General features: G+C 36.6%; 1 protein-coding gene across 1 annotated transcript in view; it reads left to right on the top strand.

Moving 5' to 3' along the window:
• The first annotated feature begins 3,561 nt into the window (after window positions 1–3,561).
• Window positions 3,562–26,084, top strand: part of LOC121309305 (adenylate cyclase type 2-like) — a 122,086-nt gene continuing 99,563 nt past the window's right edge. The window contains exons 1-2 of the mRNA XM_041242182.1: window positions 3,562–3,636; window positions 6,085–6,282. Of these exons, the coding sequence (XP_041098116.1) occupies window positions 3,562–3,636; window positions 6,085–6,282 (273 nt within the window). The remainder of the gene's footprint in view (window positions 3,637–6,084; window positions 6,283–26,084) is intronic.

Here is a 26,084-nt window from a genome sequence, read left to right as displayed (position 1 = left end):
ACCATTTTTTTTTTTTTCCATTGGATAATTTTGTACAGCTTAAACCCCAAATGCAACTAAAATTAAGCATAAACATAGCATAAACCTCAAAGAATCTCCATATCTTTTACAATCTTTACTGTTATGATATAAGCATTTGTTTCTGGAAATCTGAAATTCTAGGAAGTACCAGACTTCATGCAGATTTATATATCTGTTAAACCAGGTGACACAACAGCTCTCAATGCCCTTTTCAAATGTCTAGCCGATATTGGAAACTGGATGTCTCAGAATTTCTTAGTTCAATTCTGATAAAACAGAAGTCTTACTTTTAGACTCTAATCAACAGGTGGACTCGACAAATATTGATCTAGGTATGCTAAAATCAAATGTAAAATCTGAAGTGAAAAACCTGGGGGGTTATTTTTGATTCTGCACTTTCCTTTAAACCACATAAAATACATTACTAGTGTCCTTCTATCATTTAAGAAACATTGCGAAAGTTAGATCATTCTTGTCCTTGGATGATGCAAAGAAATTAGTACATGCTTTTATTTTTTCTAGGTTAGAGTACTGTAACGCTTTATTCTCTGGAGTTACAAGTGATGCTATATCACACCCACAGCTAGTGCAAAATACTGTTGCTAGAATGCTAACTAGAACAAAAAAAAGGCTCACATTACGCCTGTGTTGGCATCATTGCATTTGCTTCCTGTGCATTACAGAATTGATTTTAAAATTCTATTCGTTTTTAGCACTAAAGCACTGAGTGAACTATTTCCACAATATCTAAATGATATGCTAATTCCTTATCAGCCTGAACGCACTCTGAGATCTGCAAATGCTGTCATTTTATGTATTCCGAGGGTGAATGGTAAAAGGATGGGAGAGGCTGCTTTCTGTTTTAATGCCCCCACACTCTACCCCCTTTTATCAGAGATTCACTGTCAATTACAATCTTCAAATCATGATTAAAAACATACCTTTTTAATATAGCTTTTCCATAACATTTTTTTTATTCTGAGTTTTATTGTTACTTGTTTTTATTAACTGTACTCTTTTTTTAATGTTTATTGTATTTTTTCTGTATGTAAAGTGCTTTGAATTGTATTGTACATGAATTGCGCTATATAAAGGTTTTTTTTATTATGTAGCACACAAATATTTTTGTCTTAATTGCAAAATCATTGTAGACTGCAACCTCTGTACCTTTTTGCTGGTTGGCTTTTTATTTACATTATTTGTTCTGAGGTTGTGGAATAAACATTTCTTAAAACAAGGTTTGCAGCGGGATTACTGTGTCAGTAAGAGGATGCTTCTTCAATTCGTCACTTGAATTTCACACATTTTGACACATGGAAAGATGTCAATCAATCCAAACTGGCACTCATCTACACCCTGATGGCATGCCATGCTTTGAACACTCATTTCCAAAATCTAGAAAAGTATAGTATGATAATATGATGACATCAAAATTCTGGAAAAAGAATATTCCATGTTAGGTGACAAATCTTTGTAACTAAACCTATAAGAGAATGTGACATGCATACATCTCCAGACCGACATAACATTTATAATGATGTATTCTTTTAAAAAAATAAAAAAATACTGTAGTGTTGCGTGGGAAATGAAGACAGGCTCACACAGCTGTTTCAGGTTCACTAATATCAGCCATTTATTAAGCTGGCACTCTACACTTGACAGGTAAAGCGTGCAGCTAGTGCTACTCAGACTGTGACAAAATACTTGAATAAAAGAAAAGAAAGCCCAAAGCACACTGTTTTGGCTATGTGCTACAGCCAGCTACATGCAGTCTCTGGTTTCTTCCTTGGTTCTCTTTAGTCCTGTTTTTTCTCTTGCTCTCCTTGGCTGTTTCTCTCCAATCTTTATCTCTGTTCTTCAGCTCTCTCTAGTGTCTGCAGCGCCTGTTCGTTTCAGCAGCCCACTACTTACCCCCCTCCTCCCATCCAGGTCACTGTCCTGGTACACCAGGCACCAATCCCAAGCATTTGTGGCTTCCCGCTCTCGATCCCTTGATTTGTTACAACATCTTTTCCCCTGATTTGTGACAACAATGTTGCAACCGGGTTCCACTCGTGCAACAAGCTGAGCTTCTGATAAGTGGCGATTCTCCCATCTCTGACATCCCTGAACACCTACTGCAATTGAACCTTTGACTATGGGTCACAAAATGGCATGGGGGTCTGGTTGGCATCAGGGTCTTGGCTGCCTAGGTGACCCAGGGCTCCCTGTGTCTGTAGGTGGTGGTCTGACAGGCAGGGCAGGGCCAGGGCTGAAGGGTGGTGGAGCAGGATTGTCAGGTGAGGGGGAGGCAGGTGCTGCTGTGCCAGGCTGCACAGGGTGCCATGCTCGGTAGGGAGCGATCTGATCCCGATGGAATACCACCAGCCATCTATCTGGATGGTAGCTGGATCCTATATACCATCTCCCCGATATGCTCCAAGACCTGGCAAAGTCCTAGGCAGTGGCTCCGCTTCCTTTGGGGGCTGTACACCCAGACCAGCTCCCACACTGTGAAGTGCCTCCCTCTTGCCCTGGTGTCATTGTTTCTCTCTGAGGGGCAGCCCGCAGCCCGCAGCCTGCAACTGGTTTCTGGCAAAGCTGTGGGACAACTCCGGTCAGGGTGGTTCAGTGGAAGGGTTCAGCGGCCGGCCAAATACCATCTCGACAGGGGTGTGAAGTTCCCAGCCCAACATAGTGTATCGGGGTGCATTAGTTAAAGTCCTTTTCTGCGGAGTGGCAGACCAGGAGGACGAGGGGCATCCCAGTCATGTTGTTGAGTGGTGGTGGTGATGACCAGTTAAACCATGAGCATGCCCCAACACAGGCATTTGAGGGGACCGCCTGACTGGGGGTCATGTGTGGATCTGGTCTGGAGCAAAGCGTCAAGTTTGGGGTGGACTGACTGTCCTTGGCCACCCCTTCTTCCATCGGGCGTATTAGGCCGCTGGCCTACCCTCTCTCAACCTCCCCGATCTCGCATGGGTCCAAACACCTTCCTTCTCGGCAGCGTCACCAGCCTAAGTGCTTCCTGCAGCATGTGCAGCCAGGCCAGCTGGACCTGCGCATGTAGTTCCCCGGGCCTCCAAAATCTGATCCCAAGCCAGCTCCTCCTACACCACTAGCAGCATGTGGGCATAGGTCCTCCTGGTTAGTCCCTCTACGGCTGCCACTCGTACCCTCATTGGCACCCCCGGCCTCCTGCTTTGGCTGTGGAGCTCGTTGTGGAGCAGTTCCGACTCTAGGCTGTTCCTGAACCAGCACCGCAACGCCCCGTCAATACTCCATAGTCCAGTCTCTGCCATGGTGCCAGGGTCAGCAGACTTAGTCAAGCCCGCCTCCAACTGGAGGGCCTTCTGGCCCTTAGTCCAACCCCCCAACTCGTAATTAGTTTGAACTGTGCGTGGAAAGCTTCTCAGTCGGCCCTGCCGTTGAATTTGGGAGGCTTTATATGGGTCCCTCCTCCCCTCCGCACTGATCTCACCCTGCTCTGTGACCGGTCCTGGCTGCATATTATACAGATACTCCCAAACTGGTTGCTGCTCCCTTACATTGGTGGGAATGGTACTCACAGTATCCGATTATCTGATTGAGTCACATCATGATACAGGATACATGGACGGAGGTGATTCCTACGTAGGGTGCATTCCGGACCATCTGCTCTCTCAGGCCTCAACTTGTACACTGGTCCTCCTGGCTGCATAGGAGCTGTAACAATGTGTAGTGTCAAAGTGGGTCATAATATTCTGTGTGTGAAAGTAACAGAATAGAAATATAGAGAGGATGATTTTAAGCCATTCTCTGTGTCTACTTGGTTTCTGGTCACAAACTCCCCCACTGACAAAGAATGCTTTTAAAAAGTGTCATAAACTAACTGCTGAACAAATAACTTATCTTCATGATCGCTGAATGACACTTTTGGCACTGCAAGCCAGACAGTTTTGAGTACTTATAGGACAGAAAATGATCCATGCGAGGAAGGCAGACCCCTGAAGCCGGACCTGTCCATGCCAGCAGGATAGCCTTCAAGCGCCTGTATTGTTGAAGACACGGATCAGCTGGAGGAGGCAACGCACGGCCATTAAGTATTCAATGAGTAGTTTTTTAATCCTCTTATGAACTTGAGAATAAGCACACCTTAAAGTAAAATTTATATTTAGTTTTAAGTGGAATGTAAATGAAAAGTATTATTGCTTTCAATTCATGCTTTGAGTTAATGAACACTATATTATTTGTTTGTATGTAATTTATACAAATTGTTGTGGGTTTTATAAGGCAATTATCATTCCAAGTTTAAGGCTAGAATTCTCTATGTTGTCTGGACGCAAAGAGTGTCTAACTCGCAAGAGTGAGAATTGCCTTCTGTACCAAAACTATATATTTGAGACTGATTTAACGATGCTTTGATTATCAAATATTAACAAAAGCAAATATTTGTGTTATTAATGATACCCCTATTAAGACTAACCTTTGTCTTAAATAGCTGTCAGGAATGCAGATGTAACCTTTAAGGGAACCTCCCATAGATTGCGTTGGATTGCTTATCAACCAGTGTGAGTGGGGTGTCGTTGTTTAAACTTTCTTTTCTGTACTGTTTAGTTTAGTTCATTCTTCCCTTCTGTATTATTTTAGTTTAGTTGTTGCACCTTTAAGTCTTCCTTTACCTAGTTTTATTTCTAATAAAACTGCTCCTTTATATTCACTAGAAACGTTGTCTAGTCTGATTATTTCAATATAGGTGGGTTCTACATGATTTGAATTCAAATAAGGTATTTTATTATTACAATTTAAACTAGGCCAAATACAAATATATCTTGCACATTACATTTATAGGGACTGCCTCCCACCTATCTGCTAGCTTGCCTTTCACTATTCGCCAGAAGTCCCATACCAACACCTGGTCATTGGCCGATAGGGGTGCATCCTTAGCAGTCTTGTCATATCTAGTTTTCCCTTCCTTTCTACACTCACCTGCTCATGCCCGAGCTTGTTAATAGGCCAAAGCCAATTGTTTGTGATGCTCCTGCACCTATTGTTCAGTAGTACTTCCTGTGTAATTGGCAGGCGTCCCCAGTGCCATCTCTACTGGGAGATGAGCATGCTGACCAAAAATTAGATAAAAGAGGGTGTACCTTGTAGTTGCATCCATAGTATTGTTATAAACATGTAGTGAGGAAGATACTTTGCCCACCTCACATGTTGTTCTGCCTCCAAGGCTCCCAATAAACTAAGTAGACTCCAGTTAAATCATTCACACACTCCGTTTCCTTGAGGATGGTAAGGGGTTGTCCTACTTACCTACACCCATACTGCTGGCACAACTCCTTAACTAAAACTGACTCAAAATTAGAGCCTTGGTCAGAGTGAAACCTTTCAGGGCAGCCAAACTGTTGTTAATGCAGTTTAATCACAAATTAAATTTAGTGAAATCAACAGTTACTAACAGTACATTCTGATACCTATTCCAGGGCCTACTCAAGGTTAAGAAATGTAGGGTTACTATCTCCAATGGAGTGGTTGCCTTCATAGCATTAGAGGGACCCTACTTTCCAGCTGAGCTTTATACAGGTTACAGTGGGGGCAACCCCTAAGCCATTCTTGAACTTCACTTTCTATGCGTGGCCAGAAAAAACTCTGTAGCAACACTGACAAGGTCTGCTCTAACCCATGATGCCCCAAACGGATATACAATTTGAAAAAGCAGCTCACCCGTCCAAGGATCTTCGGTCCGGCAGTACAAAACCATGTCTTTCATCTCTAACCATTTCCATTGCTGTAGTATTTTACGAGCCCCTGAATGGTCTTGTCCTAATTCGGCTGTTGGAAAGCAGATAATTGAATTGCTTGTATAAATAGGCAAATAGTACAAGGTCAGGAGAATATTGAAAATTATTGTATTGCCTTTCTCTCAGTCTCTCTCTCTGACTGGTGTCTGCAAGGTTTATAAAACTGTAACTAGAATTTCTGTTTATCTGAAACATTTTTGAGATGGAATTGATTATTGGTACATCACACAGGCCTCCTAAAAATAATGAGGAAGTGTTTTTTTGTTTTTTTTTAATACAGTGTTCATTTTTTTTGCAGGATATTGAAGACCATGTTGCATTCGTAATCACTGTCCCTACAGCTCTGGTTATATTCCTGACCATCTTCATCCTGGTCTGCATTGAGTCCGTCTTCAAGAAACTGCTGCATATTTTCTCTTTGGTAATCTGGGCATGCCTTGTTGCCATGGGATACCTCTTCATGTTTTTTGGAGGAATCATCTGTCCCTGGGACCAGGTAAGGAGTGCTTGCCTTACATAATGTGTGTTTGTTTCAGCTTTTAGTAGGCTACAATAAGCCCATCATCATACGCAATCAAATATCTACGTTGACCTAAAACAATAATAGCTTATTTCAGTGAGTGATAAAACAAAGCAAATACAGGCTAACTTCACAATAACAAAGCCTTCTTATAACACACACCCTTTTTTAATGATCCCCACAGCAAGATCCATTTTTTTCAATGCAAATTAGCCCTATTAGAATGATCACGTACAGGATCGACCTGGATACAATGATCTCAGTACTGACCTACATTGAACTTTCTTCAGTGTCAGGTGTGTTATTCTCTCAGTGTAAACAAAGACCATGGTTGATTAATTCAAAGATAACGCTAATTGAAAGATTACATGTTGTAGTACGAATCATGCATGACGGATGCAATTGTTGCCTCTGAGTCATATTCACTTAAACTGCAATCATTTATGGCACAGTTGGAACAAAAGCCAAGGGGGACATTGGCCCTACAGGACCAGGATTCCCCACCCCTGGTTTAAATGTTGATCAATGTGAATGAATCTTCATAAAAGTACTATACATTGATGTTCAATTCAAATTTGCCGTTTTGTCATTATTCTGATACAGAAAAATGCCAAACCCTACTATAGTGAACACCCTGATATAACAAACATTTCTCCAGATCCAAGGGGGGTTGTTATAGTGAAGTTAGCCTGTATAATGAAATGACACCACCTTTTGCATGAAGTGTGTGGGAAAAATTAATAGTTATAAATTGAATGTACTTGGGAAAATGACATTTCCATTCTTAATCTATGAGAGTTGAGAGGCTATGATGCTAACTAAATTTGTCTTCCCTCGTCAAAGGACTAGATATTGGTAACAGAGTCGTAAAGATTTAAATTGGGGAATGGCTTAGATTACTTGCTGTGCTGATCGTTAGTCTTGTATGAACAAAGCTTTCTTCCTATAAAGGGTTAAGAAGGGTGACACCTGGTGGATACGAGGTGCCATGACTCTCGCCCATGAAATGACTGAAACTATGATTTCAAATGTAGTTTGATGAATGAGTAACAATATAAAATTGTTTACAATAAATGAAATAACTAATCTTGTCGACACAATTTTACGAGTTGTTTACGTATGTTTTCCCAATAAAATTGAAATCTTTACTGTGTTTTAATTAAGTTTAAAGTGAAAAAAATTCTTAAACTATTTTCCTTTAATTATTGTACAATGGGTTTAACATACTTGTAACAGTAATTTAATTAGGAGAATGAAACTGAAATTTGTATCCTTCTATGATCACTATAACTAAAGTTCTATCAAAAATAAGTTTTGCTCTATACATTTTACTGTTGTTTCTCCATTGAGGCGGGACGCAGTCTTCATTCCATCTAGCACAACAGACGTTGCTTAACACCGTTACTGTACGTAATGTTGTGCACAAATCCTGCATGCACATGTAGTTAACCATACAGAAGCCTTCCTGCTTATGCATATGTTTGTTTAAATGTCCTGCGTGTGTCTATATGTGTCTTTAATTATGGTACCATGATTTCTAACTGTTATATTTTCCTCACTTTTGTGGGCCTTTATAAACTTCATAACTGTTAGGCTATATGTTGTGTTTCTTTGTGCCTGTTAGAAGTGCTAAAGTAAGCATTAATGATTGATTTGAGATCCTTAAACCTATATATTTGAACTTTTAATGCTAGTTTATTGACTTAGTCATTTGACTGGTTAATCTCTCTCTATCTTGAAACTGGAAAGCATATTTTATAGAACTTAGCCTTATATTTATTTTCTATTTTGTTTATAATTCTTTTGATATATTTGAATAACCGAATATAGAATTGTAAATATAATTTTATCAGAAATATTACATTTTTTAAGGACTAAAACCATATATTTATATTTAAATATTAATTGCATAATGGAGATGTCATCCTGCATATTAAGAAGTTATTAAATAATGTTTGAATATTACCAACATATTGTGGGAGTTGCCCAGGATATTGAGTTGTTAATGTGAAATATATATATATATTCAAATATGCGCTACAATTGACAGCGGCCTTGATTGTTTTGTTTTATTTCTATTTTTGCCTGTTGTTCAATTAATCCTGTTTGCAGATCATAACATTCTCTGAAGCTGGAGCTTTGGAACAAGTGTTATCTGAGTTTGCAATTCCTTAAATAAAAATAAATTACTTAGTAAGTACTGTTTTTTTCATTACTGATAACTACTATGAATTACAGGAAATCATTTGTTTAATAAATTTAGTTTTTTGATGACTTACTGAAGAGAAAAGCAAATACATTAGTTAATTACTTGGTGAGAATACATATTAAATAAAACATTTAAAGAGTAAGAATTACGTACAGAAAAAACAAATATGTTTACAATTTTTTAGCAATTCATTTTTAAGTACAATAGTACAATATCTCTGCTGCTAAATGGTTGCCATAGAAACTCTTTTCTGTTTGTAGCTGAGGCTGAGATTTCAACCTTTAAAAAAAAGCATTCATCAGCTTGTTCCTATTAAATACTTTGTTTCAGATATAATAATTACAATAGACAAATAGCCTGGAGTTTTAAAAGGTTATGGTTACATTATCATAGAAATATGGAGACAACAATAATCTATATGGAGCAAAAAGTACCTGAGAAGCAAGGCAATATATATATATATTGCCAGTGATGTATTTTGTTTTTAAAAATGTATGATGTGTAAGCATTCAAAAGCTGTCTATCCAGTACAAGTTCTGAAAAAAGAGCTATTAAATAGTTACCTATAATATGCAGAAAACAATGCAGCGTGCAGCAATATAGATTAAGTGATTTAGGATTAAATGATTTGGCTGTATCCTGGCACTGATAAATGGATACTGTGGGTTTCAATGTATTACTAGTGTAAAGTAGGAAACTGTTAAAGGCATACATGTAATACTACTGAAATTACCTGCAATAAATCACTGGCCTTTATAAAAGTGATATATTTTCTGAACTAAGGTCCCTACAAGCTAATTTCACAACAAGATCAAAATAAATAAAGGCAGGCTGACATTCTCTGAATGGTTAGTTGTAAAAAAGAATGTCTCTTAATTGATATACAGCCAAAGTGGTGGACTTGTGAAACCTGTCAAGAAGACGGGAGGTGATAATACTTCTGACGCTAAAAAAAATCTTTTTCAGAGTTGGATATGTTTGTTTTACCTTACAAGTTCTAGGAGTCTTTGTGTGGAAATGTTTATTTCCATGTAATTGCTCAATAAGAGGAAGAACTATTGGCAATTACACAATGCCCTATAATCTAGTGCTGCAACATGTGTATGTTATTAAAATATAACAGGTGTGATTAATATTTAGCTTTCTGTCTGCATTAGATGATTCAAGTGCTTTTTAGAAACGTATGGGCGTAATCTGTCATTTTGTCACTCATGTTTTATGAGCACTAATTGAGTTCTCTTGAAAATTATACAACAAATTTACTGGTTGTATTGACACAGTTGATGCATACTTTGTTGGTTGTATTGACAGCCTGTGGTTTCTGAACCAATTAATCATTTAATACTCTGCAATAACTTCAGAGAGGATTGAGTGTAGAAGGAAATACAGTCTGAGACAGAGTCTGGTTTTACCTTTTTTTTTTTGTTTGTTTTGTTTTTTTTAAGGCCTGGATTTTAATAACAGAAAAAGGTGCCGATTCATCTCAAAGTCAATCATTTAGATTGTCAACAGGCTGCTTTTGTGATGGTCCATTTGTGTATCCAGAATGGACTTGACAAAGGATAACAGGATTTAGAATCACAGTAAAAGTGAATGGCAAAGAGATTACACTTTTCATAAGAGGAGTCAACTCCAAGACCACGATATATCCAAATCCGCAGTATAGCGAGTGGCGATATAACAAGGGGTGGGTGTATTTTGACCATTGTTGGGACATTATATTTTATTTGCATTATTGCATTTTTTGAGTTTTCAATTAGACAGGGATTTCCAAACAGTAAACTTAATTTCGGCTAGTCCACATTTTTCACTAATTCGGGATCAAATCGTTCCCAATCTGCACAATACAGAAATAAATTAAAAAAATACAGCTAGGTTCCTCAGATCTGGCAATTGTGTTTTCAAACATCGATCCAGACCACAATTGAAGATAAGGTTAATGTCATGCTTTTGAGAGGTTAAAAAAAGCTGCAAGCCAATTTCTTGTTGCAGATGATTTTCCCAGCACTGAACAAAGCAAGGTGAGTTCACTGACTGCTAAACACACTACAGAAACCTCCAGGGTATGTTCAGTTAAGTGATATCACTGACAATAAACCATTCTCTTCAGAGCAGTCTTCAATTTCATAGTTTGTTTTTTTTTTTCATCTAAACTAAATGGCTTTTTGGAATGTTATTTTCCTCCATTTTGAAAGACTATTTCTCTGACCTCATTAAAATAGAGAATATGAGACTTGTCTGTGACATTCCTAGACTTCTTAAAATCTTTTATAATGATATAATCATACTGATGGAGAGAGAGAAATAGGTGATGTTATACAGATCTGTCAATTCATGACCTGTCAAAAATGACAACCTGTAAAACCCACAGTTGATGAGTCAAATTTAAATTATTCAGTGCTAATTTGAAGTCCCAATAGCCTTCTAATCATCATTCTCATGGACACATGAAATATAAGAGACAGAAATAGAGGAAGTTGATTAATATGCAGCATAACTTGAAAGTAAATATGAAAAAATAAGATTAAGAATTTTTTTTTGTTTGTTTGTTTTATATATTGCTTAATAGTGATAGCTTAAACCTCTAATTTAAATTACATCAACAACTGTAGGCACCTAGGTTTTTTTTAAACTGCAATACTCCCAAGAAGGCACAAGATAAGCTAAAGAAAATATTTTGTACAATAAATGAACAATGTGCTGCTTTAATTTATAGGTGGGAAAAAAAAATAAACCAGCATCATAATATTTATTTTTTAAGTTTTCCAAAGTACTGGTTTGCTATGTTTTATATATATATATATATTATATATATATATATATATATATATATATATATATATATATTATATTAATATATATATATATATATATCAGCAGTGTTTAGGTCCTCCATCATTTAAATCAATCGGGTTAACATCAAATTTTGAATAAAGTACACTTTATTATTACACTGGTAGCATCACTAAAGTTCACAGCTTTAATAGGTTAGGTAAAAGGCATGTAAAACACAGTCTCCAAGGGTCTATTTCCAGTTGATGATAGTGTGTGTGTGTATTGCTTAGAGGTCAATACTGCAGCAACATTTTAAGAACTTCAGTCTGCCTCCTAGGTAGAATCCACTTAATAAGCATATTGTAATGGTCGGCTATGGCGGGCAACAGTGGGGAAGAAGAGGAAGACAACAGTGTTCAAAAGCAGTGAAAACTGCTATTTTATTGCCCACTCCGATGAAATTGATCTCTTTTAGCAAATGGTTTTTCGCTCTTTAACTCCTTACACACAACAAAACAGCCCCAAAGCACACTCTCTTATAACCACAATGGCACCCATTATTTTGTCCATTGGCACAATCATAACTAGGCACCCCAATGGCTGTGCAGGCACCCGATCTCTCTCCGTGCGTGATGCTCCACAGTCTCCCCACACACAGACACACGCAACCCACAGGCAAGTCAAGAAACAAGAATAGAAGAGTGTCAAGCCAGTCGAAACCAGCGAAACACACACACACATTCACTCGCTGGCAAAGAACACAAATACAAATGATACTTGCACGTAGAAAAGTCCCACCCTCTCCCTCAGTCTGTAACCCAGTCCATTTTACAAGGGTCCCTAGCAGCACCTGCCCCAGCGCTTCACCATAATTTACACAGAAATGTGAACTTTTTAAAAGCTAATTAAGTGAAGAGCCATCAATGCATCATTACTGAGCCACTTTACCACACACTGATTTGCTACACTGATCGTTAGAGTGGTAATTAGTACTGTGTATTGGGACTTGCAAAGCATAATATTGTTTGGGGGGAAAGGAAAAAAAAACATGAAGTCTCCATGTCAGATACAGTGTTAATTAATACAGTACTGACCATGGAGGAGGCAGGAGTGCACCCTGTGAATGTAGAGTAAATGTAATAGCTTTTAAGAGGTGATTGATCTGAGATAATATGTCAGTGTTATCAGAGTTAAAAAGGCCAATGAGCTAAATGCACACATTATCTTACCTCTTCATCAAACAGGGGAAGAATATACAGTTATCAACAGTATATCTTTTTAAAGGTTTGCCCCTCTTCTCTCTTTCGTTTACCCATGTGTATATAAAGCTGGGACTTCTCTCCATTCTGTCCTGAAGTTATTTTCCGCCTCCTGCCCTCTATTTTTTTGCTGCTATGTCTTCCTTTCGGAGGTTGATTGGATCCCATCAACCACTAGTAGGCTGTAAGACAAGGTGCTGGGCTAAGCCTAAAAAATTGTAATGCATAATCAAAAACAGATCTAGAGGGCTTAGAATTTAAATTCCTAATATTGTGCAAAGAAAAAAATATGTACCCGGGGGCAGAATTATAATACATAGAGGTTACATTTTGTATATACGCATTCACCTTGATCTTCACAATTTTGACAATGCATACTGCAACAGTGAAGTGCGAAGTTTACCCCCTGGAGCATAGCAGTTCCACCTTTGGCTTTCATAATAAGGATAGGATGCCAGCAACATTCCAGCAATTGATTCTGATTGGTGACCTGGGTGAAGAATAGCTTTTTTAAAAGTGTTTGTAATATTGTTTTTTTTTTTGTTTTTTTTTTGTTTTTTTTTTAAATAGGCTAGCAAATATATCAATGATCTTCAAATAACTTAGTTTAGGGTTAAGGTTATTTGGTTAAAACACTTTACATATTAATAGATGGTTCTAGGACCCCTTATACTGTATTTTAGTTGAATCTATAATAAACAATAGAAATGTGTGAAAAGCTTCAAAATGTGGAACATTCATCTTCACTGAATTTAAATGGACTAATTGAATTGCACATGTATGTTAACTGTCGTTTAAAAATAACAAAGTGGAAATTAGCAGCAATTACAGCAATTTGAAGGTGTAACACCTTTTTAGACCATGCTTAACTAAATACAGTCTCCATTAATTCTGCATTTTTTTTCTTGCACACTACAGGAAATATGATTTTCTGCAACTAGGATACATTCTGCTAATTAGGAAGAAAAATGGTGATTTATCCTGAAAGCATCGGTCTGTATCACTTAGTGACTCAGACCCTCTTCATATTAACAAAATAATATGCTATCAACATTTTAAAAGGCTAAAGTTTTGCTTACAAAATATGATAATTAAATGCTTATGTTAAAGTAATTTAATTTGTCTCTAACAAGTGTAACATAAATGCTAAGACACAGTAGCACAATTGTTACTTTTTTCCTCCTCAATTTATGTAATAAGATTAGCTGTAACAAAATATTTTATGCATATTTAACTGAAGACGATATATATATTTGTCATTGTTTATATTAAGCTTTTTTTTATAAATGAGTCAAATATGAATAGTTCACCTGTTTGACATCTTGACATTTACACATATTACTTAATTGTTATAATTTAAAGATTCAATGTATATCACTTTGGTTAATGGATGATTGTTCATCCATAATTATACTCTACAATATATAAAAAAACCACTAAACCACTGCTCTACTTTCAGAATTGCTTGGTGCTTTGGGCCAAGCTCACTCTGCTGCTCTGCAGAGGCCAGAGCAACAAGTCAGTGGTGTCGAGACAGGCCAATCAATCTGGAATGTGCATCACTTAGTCTTTCCCTACTGTATGTCCAAAGTCACCCATGATAAGTTAATAATTAAAAGAGGTATGTGTTCCTAACATATAGTATTAACCCATCGTCAAATTTCGAAGTGATTGATAGGTAGTTAAACTCAGGGCTTTGTTAATCGATGACTTAGGGTTCCAACACGATAATGTGCAGCTTGCATTACACTATCACAGATTTCTATGTGCATGCACCCCTTTTACCTGTTGAAATCTTGTTTTTGTTTCTTAGTTTTATTTCCTACAGCACAGTATGCTACTCGGATTAATATTTGCATCACATATATTTAACATCTAAAGTGACAGCTGCCAAAGGGGACCAGGCCTCTATGTGAACATTCAGACAGGGGGGATTCGCTGTGAAGCAAAGTAAGGTTCACAGCATAGTGGTGTTGCTTCTTCCATTATCTACTGGTGACCTAGATGACCAAGAGAAATACAAGTAGCAAATGTATCTATCAAGACACGCATATTGCATGTTGTTTAAAATTAGATATGACACTTTGTCACCAAGGTTATGTCTACAATAATAATAGAGGGAGTACACTGTAATAGTAGTGCTATTATTCCTGAAAAAAAAAATCTAATTCACGCTCGCCTTTTATTTTCACATGAAGTCACAACAAAGTTCCACTCCCAGTGGGTGTCATTTTTATGGTAATTAAGTTAGTGCAATGCTAACTTTTTGGATGTCACGCATCTTAAAAAGCTAATGTGCACTGCATTAAAAAAGGGTGCTTACAATGACTTTGCAAGATTTAAACGATATTACAGAAACTGTCCGATTTTACTTACCTATTTGTGGCCCACACGGGTATACAATTGACATAAACTCTTCTATTTGTCATCCTTGCTTTTCTCTATCTCGAGGATGGTTAGATGTAATTATTGTAATAGCCTTTTCCCTTTCCGGCAAGAAAAGGCTTTATTGATTGAGCTACACACAGAGTTCAGCTTGCTGCTGAGAAGTCAATGACAGTCTGGTGGTGTGTATGTCTTGACTTGAAATTTATATAAAAAATTACAGTTTAACCTGTATGAGATTATTCAGTAGAATTCCTGAGAATGTACTTTGGACAGTTGTGGGGAAGCAATGTACCCTTTCCTTGGTAGCTTTTTTATATACTGTTTCATTGGCAACTTGTGTTATTTGTTCTGAATTTGTGCAATAAGTACTTATTAACATGATATTTGCTACAGGATTACAGGAGATAAATGATTTTTTTTTATTTTCAGGGTGATTCCTCAATTTGCCCCTAGAATTTGGCACATTTTGAACTGGGAACAATAATCCTACCAAACTGAAATTGGTCTACCCCCTCTAGATGCTCTATGCTCAGAACACACATTTCCAACATTTTGAAATGTATGGAATGATGGTGTGATATCAATTCTAGAAAAAGAATGTTCCATTCTGGGTGCCAAAAGTTGTTGTAAAGAGACTGGTGCTGTATTCAGTATCATTCTAGTCTTAACAGTCACCTTTGCAGTATTGTTGGGGATAAAATATATCCCTTGTTCCAGTCCTTCATTGGTAATAATAGATAATGTTTGGGGTACCACTGTCTTGGATATTATTCAGTGATACTAAGATTTAGTGAATAAGTGGTTTGATTGGGGTGAATTCTTTGCTGACCATATTATGCATTATTTGGTTTCAATTGTGGATACTAATTTAATAATTAAAAAAAAAAAGTATATTTATTCTTAACCAGTAAAAACATTTTTAGGCTGATGCCACATTTAGTGTGGAGTGTTTAGTGGAGTGTTGACAAATAAAGAATTCAGTGAACAATAAGTGCCCTCCTACTGCTTTAAAGTCTCACATACAGTATACTATATGGGGAAATAGCATAATAATAATAATAATAATAATAATAATAATAATAAAGCTCTATTTAATCACTAAAAGTACAGTAAAGCCCTATTCCACTGCTTTATTTCTTGATTTAAAGACCAGGTACCATTCCATTGTCTCTGTTAACCAAGCCATTTGTTTCAGACCCTGCTTATTCATTACCATGGGAGCCTGTCTAGCATTCATATAACTGAATTAGAACATGCTTTCCTTGCGGGATTTTGTTCTGTGGAAAAATCAATGTCTGAGCAAGCCTTATTTAAACAGTTTAGTGGTTTTGAATCATCTTAGATGTTTGCTACAAATATTTCATAACAGAGAAGAGTGTTTTTGGTTAAAATAAAACCATTAGTTATCAAAGCGATTTGGTGATATCCTCAATGAATAACCTAGGTCAATGTTTGTGTAGAATTTTTGACTAGTGCCTTCACCAGTTTCACCAGTTTCTTATATATTTAAGTTTTACCTTTTATTTTTGATTGTAGGTTTTGAAGTTATGGATGTAAAATAGGACAAGCTGACATCTCAGTTATCCATGGAGGACAAGTCAGTTATGTAATCTATAAAAAGCTGACACTTTATGCTTATCACAATACCAACCCTTGTGTTTTGTTATTACTTTGATCTTTCCCCAAAGAGCTGCAGTGCATTTTTAATGCTTGCTGGCCTGCTTCTCGTAAGTATTCTCAGCTTTTGACAATCAGTCATATGTACAGATAGCCATCTTTGGATTCAATATTAATTATAATGGTGTTTTACAGGTCTGGGGGCCAACCAGTGCACGTGTGTGCAAAAGACACAAAAATGATCACTGCTGAATAATGCCAGATTGTGCTTTGTAGAGCATATCATCATTACCTTTGATAAAAAGTGGTAAAACACTGGGCTTGGGTATTAAAAAACTTTTTATACCCAAGCATGATAATAATACATTGATTACATTGATTATTGATCTGCCACTCAAGTATTACATGGAGCTGGATTTAAACTGTGAAATGATGAACGCGGCATTACAATTCATGCAAAACTTGACAGTAATCCTAGGAGGGATTCAATAGAAATAGACAGTTTTTATTATTATTATTATTATTATTATTATTATTATTATTATTATTATTATTATTATTAATAATAATAATAATAATAATAATAATAATAATAATAATAATAATAACCTTTAGGTTGCCTTAAGTCAATAACAAACTTTCATGCGCAGGGCACAGGAGAGCTTAAAAAAATATGAGTACAAATCAGATCTGAAGTGTTCATGCCTCAGTGCCTTACTGATAGCAAAGAAAATGGTTTTGGCTCCCTTGCTGAAGGAAGTGCAAATCATTGACAGTTGACTTTTGAGTCCTTAATGTCACTAGGAGTGTTATCTTCTGTCAGTTGAGGGTACTTCTTGAGTCTTAGCAAGACTCTAAAGAGGAATCAATTCTGGCTTCTAACGCAAACCTGTCAGTGTGGTCACTTTGATGCACGACTTCAAGAGCAAAAGCATAGTGTACACTATGTTGCCATTGCAGTGTTTTAAAGTGGTACAGCTTCAATAAATACTTAACAATAGGTCAATATAGATAGGTAATATAAGTGGCACCCAAATGCTATTTGTTTTTATACAAGTCATAAAGTCACCTGACTGAAACACAAATAATACACTTAATTGTTGTAATATGTATGGGGCAATTTGACCGCACCTGGTCAGAATAGGTATGACGGTATTTTATCTCGCTATTCTCACAATTCTTCAGAATCTCACCATTCTTTCTTTGTCAGGGGAATTAGTACATATATTTAGGAAAAGTCAGGAAAGCACAGATCCTTTTCTTAAACACACGCACAGCAATTTAAATTTAAATTGCAAAATGGTCAAAATGATTGCCTTGGTCGTGCTAGTGTTAATTAAGTAATAGAATCCACTGGTATTGGAAATGTCAGTGCATTGTGACTGTGGTTAATTTAATTTAGTGGTTATGAAAGATGATGGACAGTTGGACTGGCTACAGTCAAGCAGGTGCCAGCAAGTACCATTAAAGCTTCCCCTCATAGCTCACAGCCATTTAATTAATGCTGAATTATGTGGTCGATTTGTGATGTGGAATAATGTCCACCAAACTAATTTCATGAATCCTGATTTGAACCCAGGCCTCCAGACATAAATAATATGCTTGCTCACACCTCTGTATGTAAATACATTTGAATTGCAGAAGGATTTATCCCGAACATATGCTGTTAACAGCCTTTGTCCCATTAATTACTGTCAAAACTGGTCTGTATTCAAGTACTATTAAACTAAACTAATAATAATAATAATAATAATAATAATAATAATAATAATAATAATAATAATAATTCAATTGTCAGGATTGTTACAGAAATACATAATTTATCTAAAATCTACTGTGAATCTTTGGGAGAAAGAACTTACTTAAACTATATACAATCAATAAATACTTTCAGTGACTAGTCTATTCATAATTTAAATTGTGAACCCAAAGCTTTTTTATTTTTGTAATATTTTAAGTTTGGCATTTGTTGTTATTGTTTTTTTATTATTATAATCCAAGTTAAAAAGCTTAAGGAGCACTTTGGTAGGGATGAATATTTTCATGTGCGATGCCCAAATGTTTCTGCCACTGTAAATCAATAGATGCTTACAGCTGTAATTATTTTTACTGCACTGAATGTTTTGCAAGCAGCCAGCACTATTTCCAAGAACACAGTTAGCAGCTATTATAGAAAATTTACTGGCACATAGCACTTTTTCCTGGTGCATCCAATTCTTGTTTTATTATTATTATTATTATTAGGCTTCTGCATTTGGAAATTGTCTTGATTAATTCATCAACAAGCCTTTCGGTTCTAAGCTCTGTTTATTTTATTTTATTTTACATTTATTTTAAAGCGTTTGCATTTTTTCTCGCTTTTTACTACATCTTTTTTTTTTTACATTACGGTCTATTGAGATAGTTAACATGTGTACCAAGGTTTTGCAACTCAAACACGAGAGCCTCCTGTGTACATATCTGTCTGTAAAAATATGTAAAAACACCAGGGAACGTTATATGTATTGATCTAAAACGCCTTGGGTTTGAGGTAAATTAAAACAACTGAATAAACCTGTTTGTTGGTAGTATGTCTCCAAAATAAAAGTTGTTTACTAGACTGTATGAGGAAAGAAACTCCTCTCTAGGAACCTCTGAAGAGCTATGTGATTTTGTTGTGCACTGTACTTTTGAAGATATTAGATGTTGTTTAAAATCTATCACGTCTTTGTTCTTTGCCTCTCTCGCACAGAAATATTACCACATCTTTGGATGTGCAGCTCCTAAAACAAATATTCACTCCCAAGCACAAGTAATCTGAACACCATTGCAGAGCAAGTAAGCCAATTACACAGTATGTTATTTAAAAAATAAAAAAATAAAGTGTTCAGCAAAGCTCTTAGTTACTGCTTCAAACTAAGCCTTTCACACATCGGGGATGAACTTTCACACATCAGGGGGGTGAATAACATTTGAAGTGCTGTGCCAGCTTCCTCATTGTGTAATTATACAGATATTTACCCTTTAATGACCAAGCTTTTTGGCCTGTCAACAGAAGGGGTGGGTATTGGGATTGAAGATATATTGCAATACTGAAGACAATATTACGATATATTGTGATACCTATTGGAATGCCATGCCAAATGATGCTGATGTTGATTTTTTTGACACTAAAATAAATCTACATATATAAACTTCGTTTTTTTTTTTTTTTTTTTGTCATTTTTATGGAATTTTAAGTATTAGAATGTAATATGACAAATTTAAGCTCTCATGTGAAATGCCCAGCAATTAATTTGTGTTAGATCTTCTGAAGTACATGCATGTGCTCCCATTTTGAAAAATAGAAAAGCAGTGCTGGTTTGAAAGATATTTAAAATTCTCTAAAAAAATGTAATTTTTAAATATTTATTTTCATTTTATATTAAACGTGTTTTTCAAAAGTGCATCCTATGACTATGGCCATAAACATGGGTTTAAAGCTGCTTTATGTTACAGTCAGTGCAGAGACCCGGGGTTTGGAATAAACGACTGACCTTGCTTTTAAGATGTAAATGTTTTTTATATATATATATATATATATATATATATATATATATATATATATATAATTAATGTTGGTGCTTTTTTATCTGATGAGATCAAATGCAAGAGATCCATGCAGGGAAAAAAAGATATTCAGAATATAGTAAAATTCCATTGTCCAGAACTGTCGGCAGATAGTCTTTAGAAATAAATGTAAAAGCAATTAAAATTGCACTGATACAGTTCTAAAATTGGTGACAATTTTGTGTAATTCGGAATTTTATTGGATGCAGAGCTCCAGAATAAAAGCAAGTTGGAAGATGTGATATACTGTACAGGGCATCGTGGTGGTTGAAGCTCTGCACTGGAGATGACATCATAATCGAGGCAACACTGATCAAGGGGGAGTAGCCTAAAAGTGGCATGCGAGACGCATGCATTACCTATTAAATGTTACCTCAAGTTCGATGTATAAATAAAATGTGAATTTGTATAATTTGTTTTAGAAAAATCAATATTGTTATTACCGTTCCAGTACTTTAAGATGTAGGACTACACCGCTGTATGTAAGGTTGGTGGTATCGCCAGCATATTTTACTTCAGCCTTGCATAAAAACCGCAATGTTTGATGCTACACAGCTATTCTCTTTAGATTTTGTTATTAGGAAATTTTTCCACAGACAGGACTTTGCTTTGTAGAATTTAAGCAGCTCAAAATCCGTGTACTTCTGAAATTTTCTTTTGTGTTAGCACAGCTCACATTACGAGTTCTCGCCGGAAGCGATTATCTCACAAGATAATAGCCGACATTTTCCAGTAGACATTTCCCTTTAACCAAAGATACCGGTATTGTTGTGCAAATACTGGTTATTGTATTGCCTGATGATATCGCAATATATCGGTATAGCGGTATTATCGCGGTATTAACAGGTTAATTCCATTATAGCTGGATTTGATAGATCTGTTGAAGGCTTCACTCTGCCCATTTTATAGGAGACCAAATGTATAATCTTAATTAGTGTGACAAGTACTTGAACAGCTTATGATTTCTCTTTACCTCCTGAAAAGTGAAAACAGATGGAGACAGTACTGAATTAGCACAAAGCCAATCAATCAGTTAAAACATTATTTAATATAGCACACAAAACAAGAAAAATCAAGGCCATACTGAGCTGAGCTGACTTTGACTGAACGCTCTCGTTAATAAAATAATGAAGAAAGTATCTGTTTTTTGTTGAATTTCTAATTTGATGACAACTTTAAAACTGAAGTGACTCAGGAACCAATTTGCCTTCCTACCTCCTTTAGATATTCATGGATTTGAAAAGGAAGACAGGTGGGATATTCATTATATTTCTCAACAGCTCTAAATGTGTATGCACTGACCTTGAGAGTTTCAAAGTAATTCAATATCAAATCCTGAGATCGTAAGTACTATGATGCTGGGAGTGGGAGACAAATAGACATATTAATGGTGCATATTAACTTAAACTTTCAATTCTGTGGTTTCCATGGCTACCCCACAGTCAACCTCAGTTGCGATTACTGTAGATGAAACCTGGTTTCAGTCTCAATCATTATTTGTTTGTCAGTTTGCATAACGCATAGGTTGTAGGAGTCCGCCTACCCAACTTGTCTTGAAACTGTTGTTATAAAGTTATTTGAAATTGTTGTTATTAAGCATATGTATGCTTTTGTCATAAGTTATTAAAACAAACAAAACAAAAACCCTCACATTTATTGTTACTTTGCTTTCTAGATTACATTTTATTAGTTTTCAATGATGTGTCATTTTGTGGAGTTACTGTTTTACACAAAGGTTATACACAAGTTGAAAAAACACTTTAAAGGATTTAGCTACCAGGACAAATGTGTTACGTATCATTCCTAACTCAATCTGAGTGTAAATAAGTTTTAAAAAGTATTGCTTTTCATTTGTCAGCTTTAAATATGTTACTAACAAAGGAGGTATGATTTGCATGAATCCAAACTTACTTTTGCTAAAATAATGCTTTAATTTTATTTTGACTTTAAAATGAAGCTAAAAAGATCTCACAAAGTCTATGTGAAGTATTTGAAAACATAGCTTAACTTAAAAGAAACTGTTACCCAGCAGCAGCAACACTGATTGCATAAGTATTCAAACCCCTTGCTGTGGCAAACCTAAATTAATTCAGGTGCACAAAATGACCTTAAGGAGCCAAACAATTAGTTGAATGGCCTCTGCCTGTGTGCAATATTAGTGGTTGTCATGATGTCAGAATAAAAACACCTGTCTCTATGAGGTTCCTTGGTCAGGTAGTGAATTTCAAGCAAAGACTCAACCAAGACCAAGGAGCTTTCAAAGCAATTCAGGGATAAAGTCATTGAAAAGCACAGATCAGGAGAAGCGTACAAAAAAATATCAAAGTCTCTGAATATCCCTGTGAGCACAGTCTACTCAATCATCAAGAAATGGAAGGGGCATTGTACCACCCAGACACTGCCTAGATCAGGCTGTCCCTCCAAACTGAGCAGCCGGGCAAGGAGGAAACTGGTGAGGGATGCCACTGTGAGGCCAGTGACAACTTTGAAAAAGCTACAGAGTTCAGTGGCTGAGATGGGAGAAAATGTGCATCAGTCAACAGTATCCAGAACACTTCACAAAAGTAGCCTGTATGGCAGGGTGGCAAGAAGGAAGTCATTACTAAAAATAAGCCATCTCAAAGCCTGCATGGAGTTTGCAACAAATCACCTGAGTGATCCTGCAAGAATGTGACAAAAGGTGTTGTGGTCAGACGAGACCAAATTGGAACTTTTTGGTCTAAATGCCAAGCGTTACGTTTGGCACAGACCCAACACAGCACATCTCCCAGTCAACACCATCCCTACAGTCAAGCATGGTGATGACAGCATCATGCTATGGGGAAGCTTCTCAGCAAGGACTGGAAAGCTTGTTAGGATTGAAGGAAAAATGGATGGACCAAAGTATAGGCAAATACTAGAGGAAAACCTGTTTCAGTCTGCTAAAGACTTATAACTGGGGAGCAAATTTACCTTTCAGCAGGACAATGATCTGAAGCACAAGGCCAAAGCTACAATGGAGTGGCTTAAGAATAAGAAAGTGAATTTCCTTGAGTGGCCCAGTCAAAGTCTTGCAAACGTAATACCGATCCACAAAAAGGGAAACAAAACTGAACCAGGTAACTACAGACCAGTAAGCCTGACTTCTATTATATGCAAACTTATGGAAACTATAATAAGATCCAAAATGGAAAATTACCTATATGGTAACAGGGTACTGGGAGACAGTCAACATGGTTTTAGGAAAGGGAGATCGTGCCTAACTAACTTGCTTGATTTTTTTGAGGATGCAACATCCATAATGGATAATTGCAAAGCATATGACATGGTTTATTTAGATTTCCAGAAAGCTTTTGACAAAGTCCCGCACAAAAGATTAATTCTCAAACTGAACGCAGTTGGGATTCAAGGAAACACATGTACATGGATTAGGGAGTGGTTAACATGTAGAAAACAGAAAGTACTGATTAGAGGAAAAACCTCAGAATGGAGTGTGGTAACCAGCGGTGTACCACAGGGATCAGTATTAGGTCCTCTGCTATTCCTAATCTACATTAATGATTTAGATTCTGGTATAGTAAGCAAACTTGTTAAATTTGCAGACGACACAAAAGTAGGAGGAGTGGCAAACACTGTTGCAGCAGCAAAGGTCATTCAAAATGATCTAGACAAGATTCAGAACTGGGCAGACACATGGCAAATGACATTTAATAGAGAAAAGTGTAAGGTACTGCACGCAGGAAATAAAAATGTACATTATAAATATCATATGGGAGATATTGAAATTGGAGAAGGAATCTATGAAAAAGACCTAGGAGTTTTTGTTGACTCAGAAATGTCTTCATCTAGACAATGTGGGGAAGCTATAAAAAAGGCTAACAGATGCTCGGATACATTGTGAAAAGTGTTGAATTTAAATCAAGGGAAGTAATGTTAAAACTGTACAATGCACTAGTAAGACCTCATCTTGAATATTGTGTTCAGTTCTGGTCACCTCGCTATAAAAAAGATATTGCTGCTCTAGAAAGAGTGCAAAGAAGAGCGACCAGAATTATTCCGGGCTTTAAAGGCATGTCATATGCAGACAGGCTAAAAGAATTGAATCTGTTCAGTCTTGAACAAAGAAGACTACGTGGCGACCTAATTCAAGCATTCAAAATTCTAAAAGGTATTGACAGTGTCGACGCAAGGGACTTTTTCAGCCTGAAAAAAGAAACAAGGACCAGGGGTCACAAATGGAGTTTAGAAAAAGGGGCATTCAGAACAGAAAATAGGAGACACTTTTTTACACAGAGAATTGTGAGGGTCTGGAATCAACTCCCCAGTAATGTTGTTGAAGCTGACACCCTGGGATCCTTCAAGAAGCTGCTTGATGAGATTTTGGGATCCATAAGCTACTAACAACCAAACGAGCAAGATGGGCCGAATGGCCTCCTCTCGTTTGTAAACTTTCTTATGTTCTTATGTTCTTATGAATCCTATTGAGAATATGTGGAAAGACTTGAAAACTGCTGTACATAACTGATTCCCAAGCAACTTGAGAGAGCTTGAAACAATCTGCCAAGAAGAATGGGCACAAATTATACCAAGCCAGTATGCAAAGTTGGTAAAGACTTAAAGTACCTAAAAAGACTTGCGGCTGTATTTGCTGCCAAAGGTGCTTCCACCAAATATTGAGTTGACGGGTCTGAATACTTATGCAATCAACATGTTTCCATTTTTTCTCTTTAGTTTTTGTTGACATTTACTGTAACTTATCTTACCCTTAGAAGTCTTCAGTTTAAGCATTCAAGTCTTGAATAAAATATTAAGTTTAAAAAAATGTGTATGCAAGAATTTGTAATTTCACAAAATGGGACACCATAGGAAGGGTCTGAATAATTTTCAAGGTATTGTATATTTCTTCTGAAGGACTAAGACACAAAGCAAGTTATGCACACTTTATAAATACAGCAGTTACTAAATATACATAACCAACAAATACCATTGGATTTTTTAAGTTTTATCATATGGTGCTTGTGCTCATCACAATAAAGCAACATCATATTTGTAAGACAAAATAAAAATGCCAAAAATAAACTAAAAAAATACGTATATGTAGGGGTTTTTAATTATAGTATGTCACTTTGAAGTGTCTTCTGCTGTTACTGAATAGTGGACCTCTAGTGTAAATCATATATATATATATATATATATATATATATATATATATATATCATAACATATAAATATATAATATATATATATGTGTGTGTTGTGTATATATATATATATAGTATATATGTGTGTGTGTGTGTGTGTGTGTGTATATTGTAAGATAGCAGGGAGGGGGTTAAAATTCCTCCCTGCTAAATCCATGTGAAAATGCACTGTTGGGTGATTGGGCTAAGGGTTTTAATTGTGTTAATTGTTTTTATTGTTTAGTTAATCCCCTGCACCTGGTGCTAATTGTAAATTGGAGCCAGGTGCAGGGTATTTAAGAGAGGCAGCCAATGTTCTTAGGGCTGCTGAGTGGAGAGCCCGACTGTGTGTGTGTGTGTGTGTGTGTGAGAGAGAGAGAGAGCGAGAGAGAGCGAGAGCGAGAGCAGTCGTTGCAAAGTCAGTCATTGTGTTTAGCTCGTGTGTTATGGTGTTTGTTTTACAGGTAAATGGCTTACAACCAAGGGGTCAATCATGACACCTTGGTTGACTAGTGCAACCGCTCCTCCAATCTGTGGCTGCCACGTCGTTTCCCTTCCGGGTCGATGATTTAGTGTATCGCAGCTGTGTCCCCTTTCTAGATGACTGACTTCCTTCTAACCCTGGGAATGAATTGTCAGGCGATCCAGTCCAGGGCACTCTGTTCCCTTTACACAATGTCATCACAGGTCCGGAGGGAGATTTATCACCAAGAATCATGTTGTTTCTGTCACAGTAGGTTTTAGCCAAACTTAAAACAGAAAACAAACAGAATGCTTGCAGTG

This window comes from Polyodon spathula, chromosome 3 (genome assembly GCF_017654505.1).
Source record: "Polyodon spathula isolate WHYD16114869_AA chromosome 3, ASM1765450v1, whole genome shotgun sequence".
In the NCBI taxonomy this organism is placed as follows: Eukaryota; Metazoa; Chordata; class Actinopteri; order Acipenseriformes; family Polyodontidae; genus Polyodon; species Polyodon spathula.
Note: the sequence above shows the minus strand (reverse complement) of the source record. Positions and strands in the feature narration are given on the sequence as shown.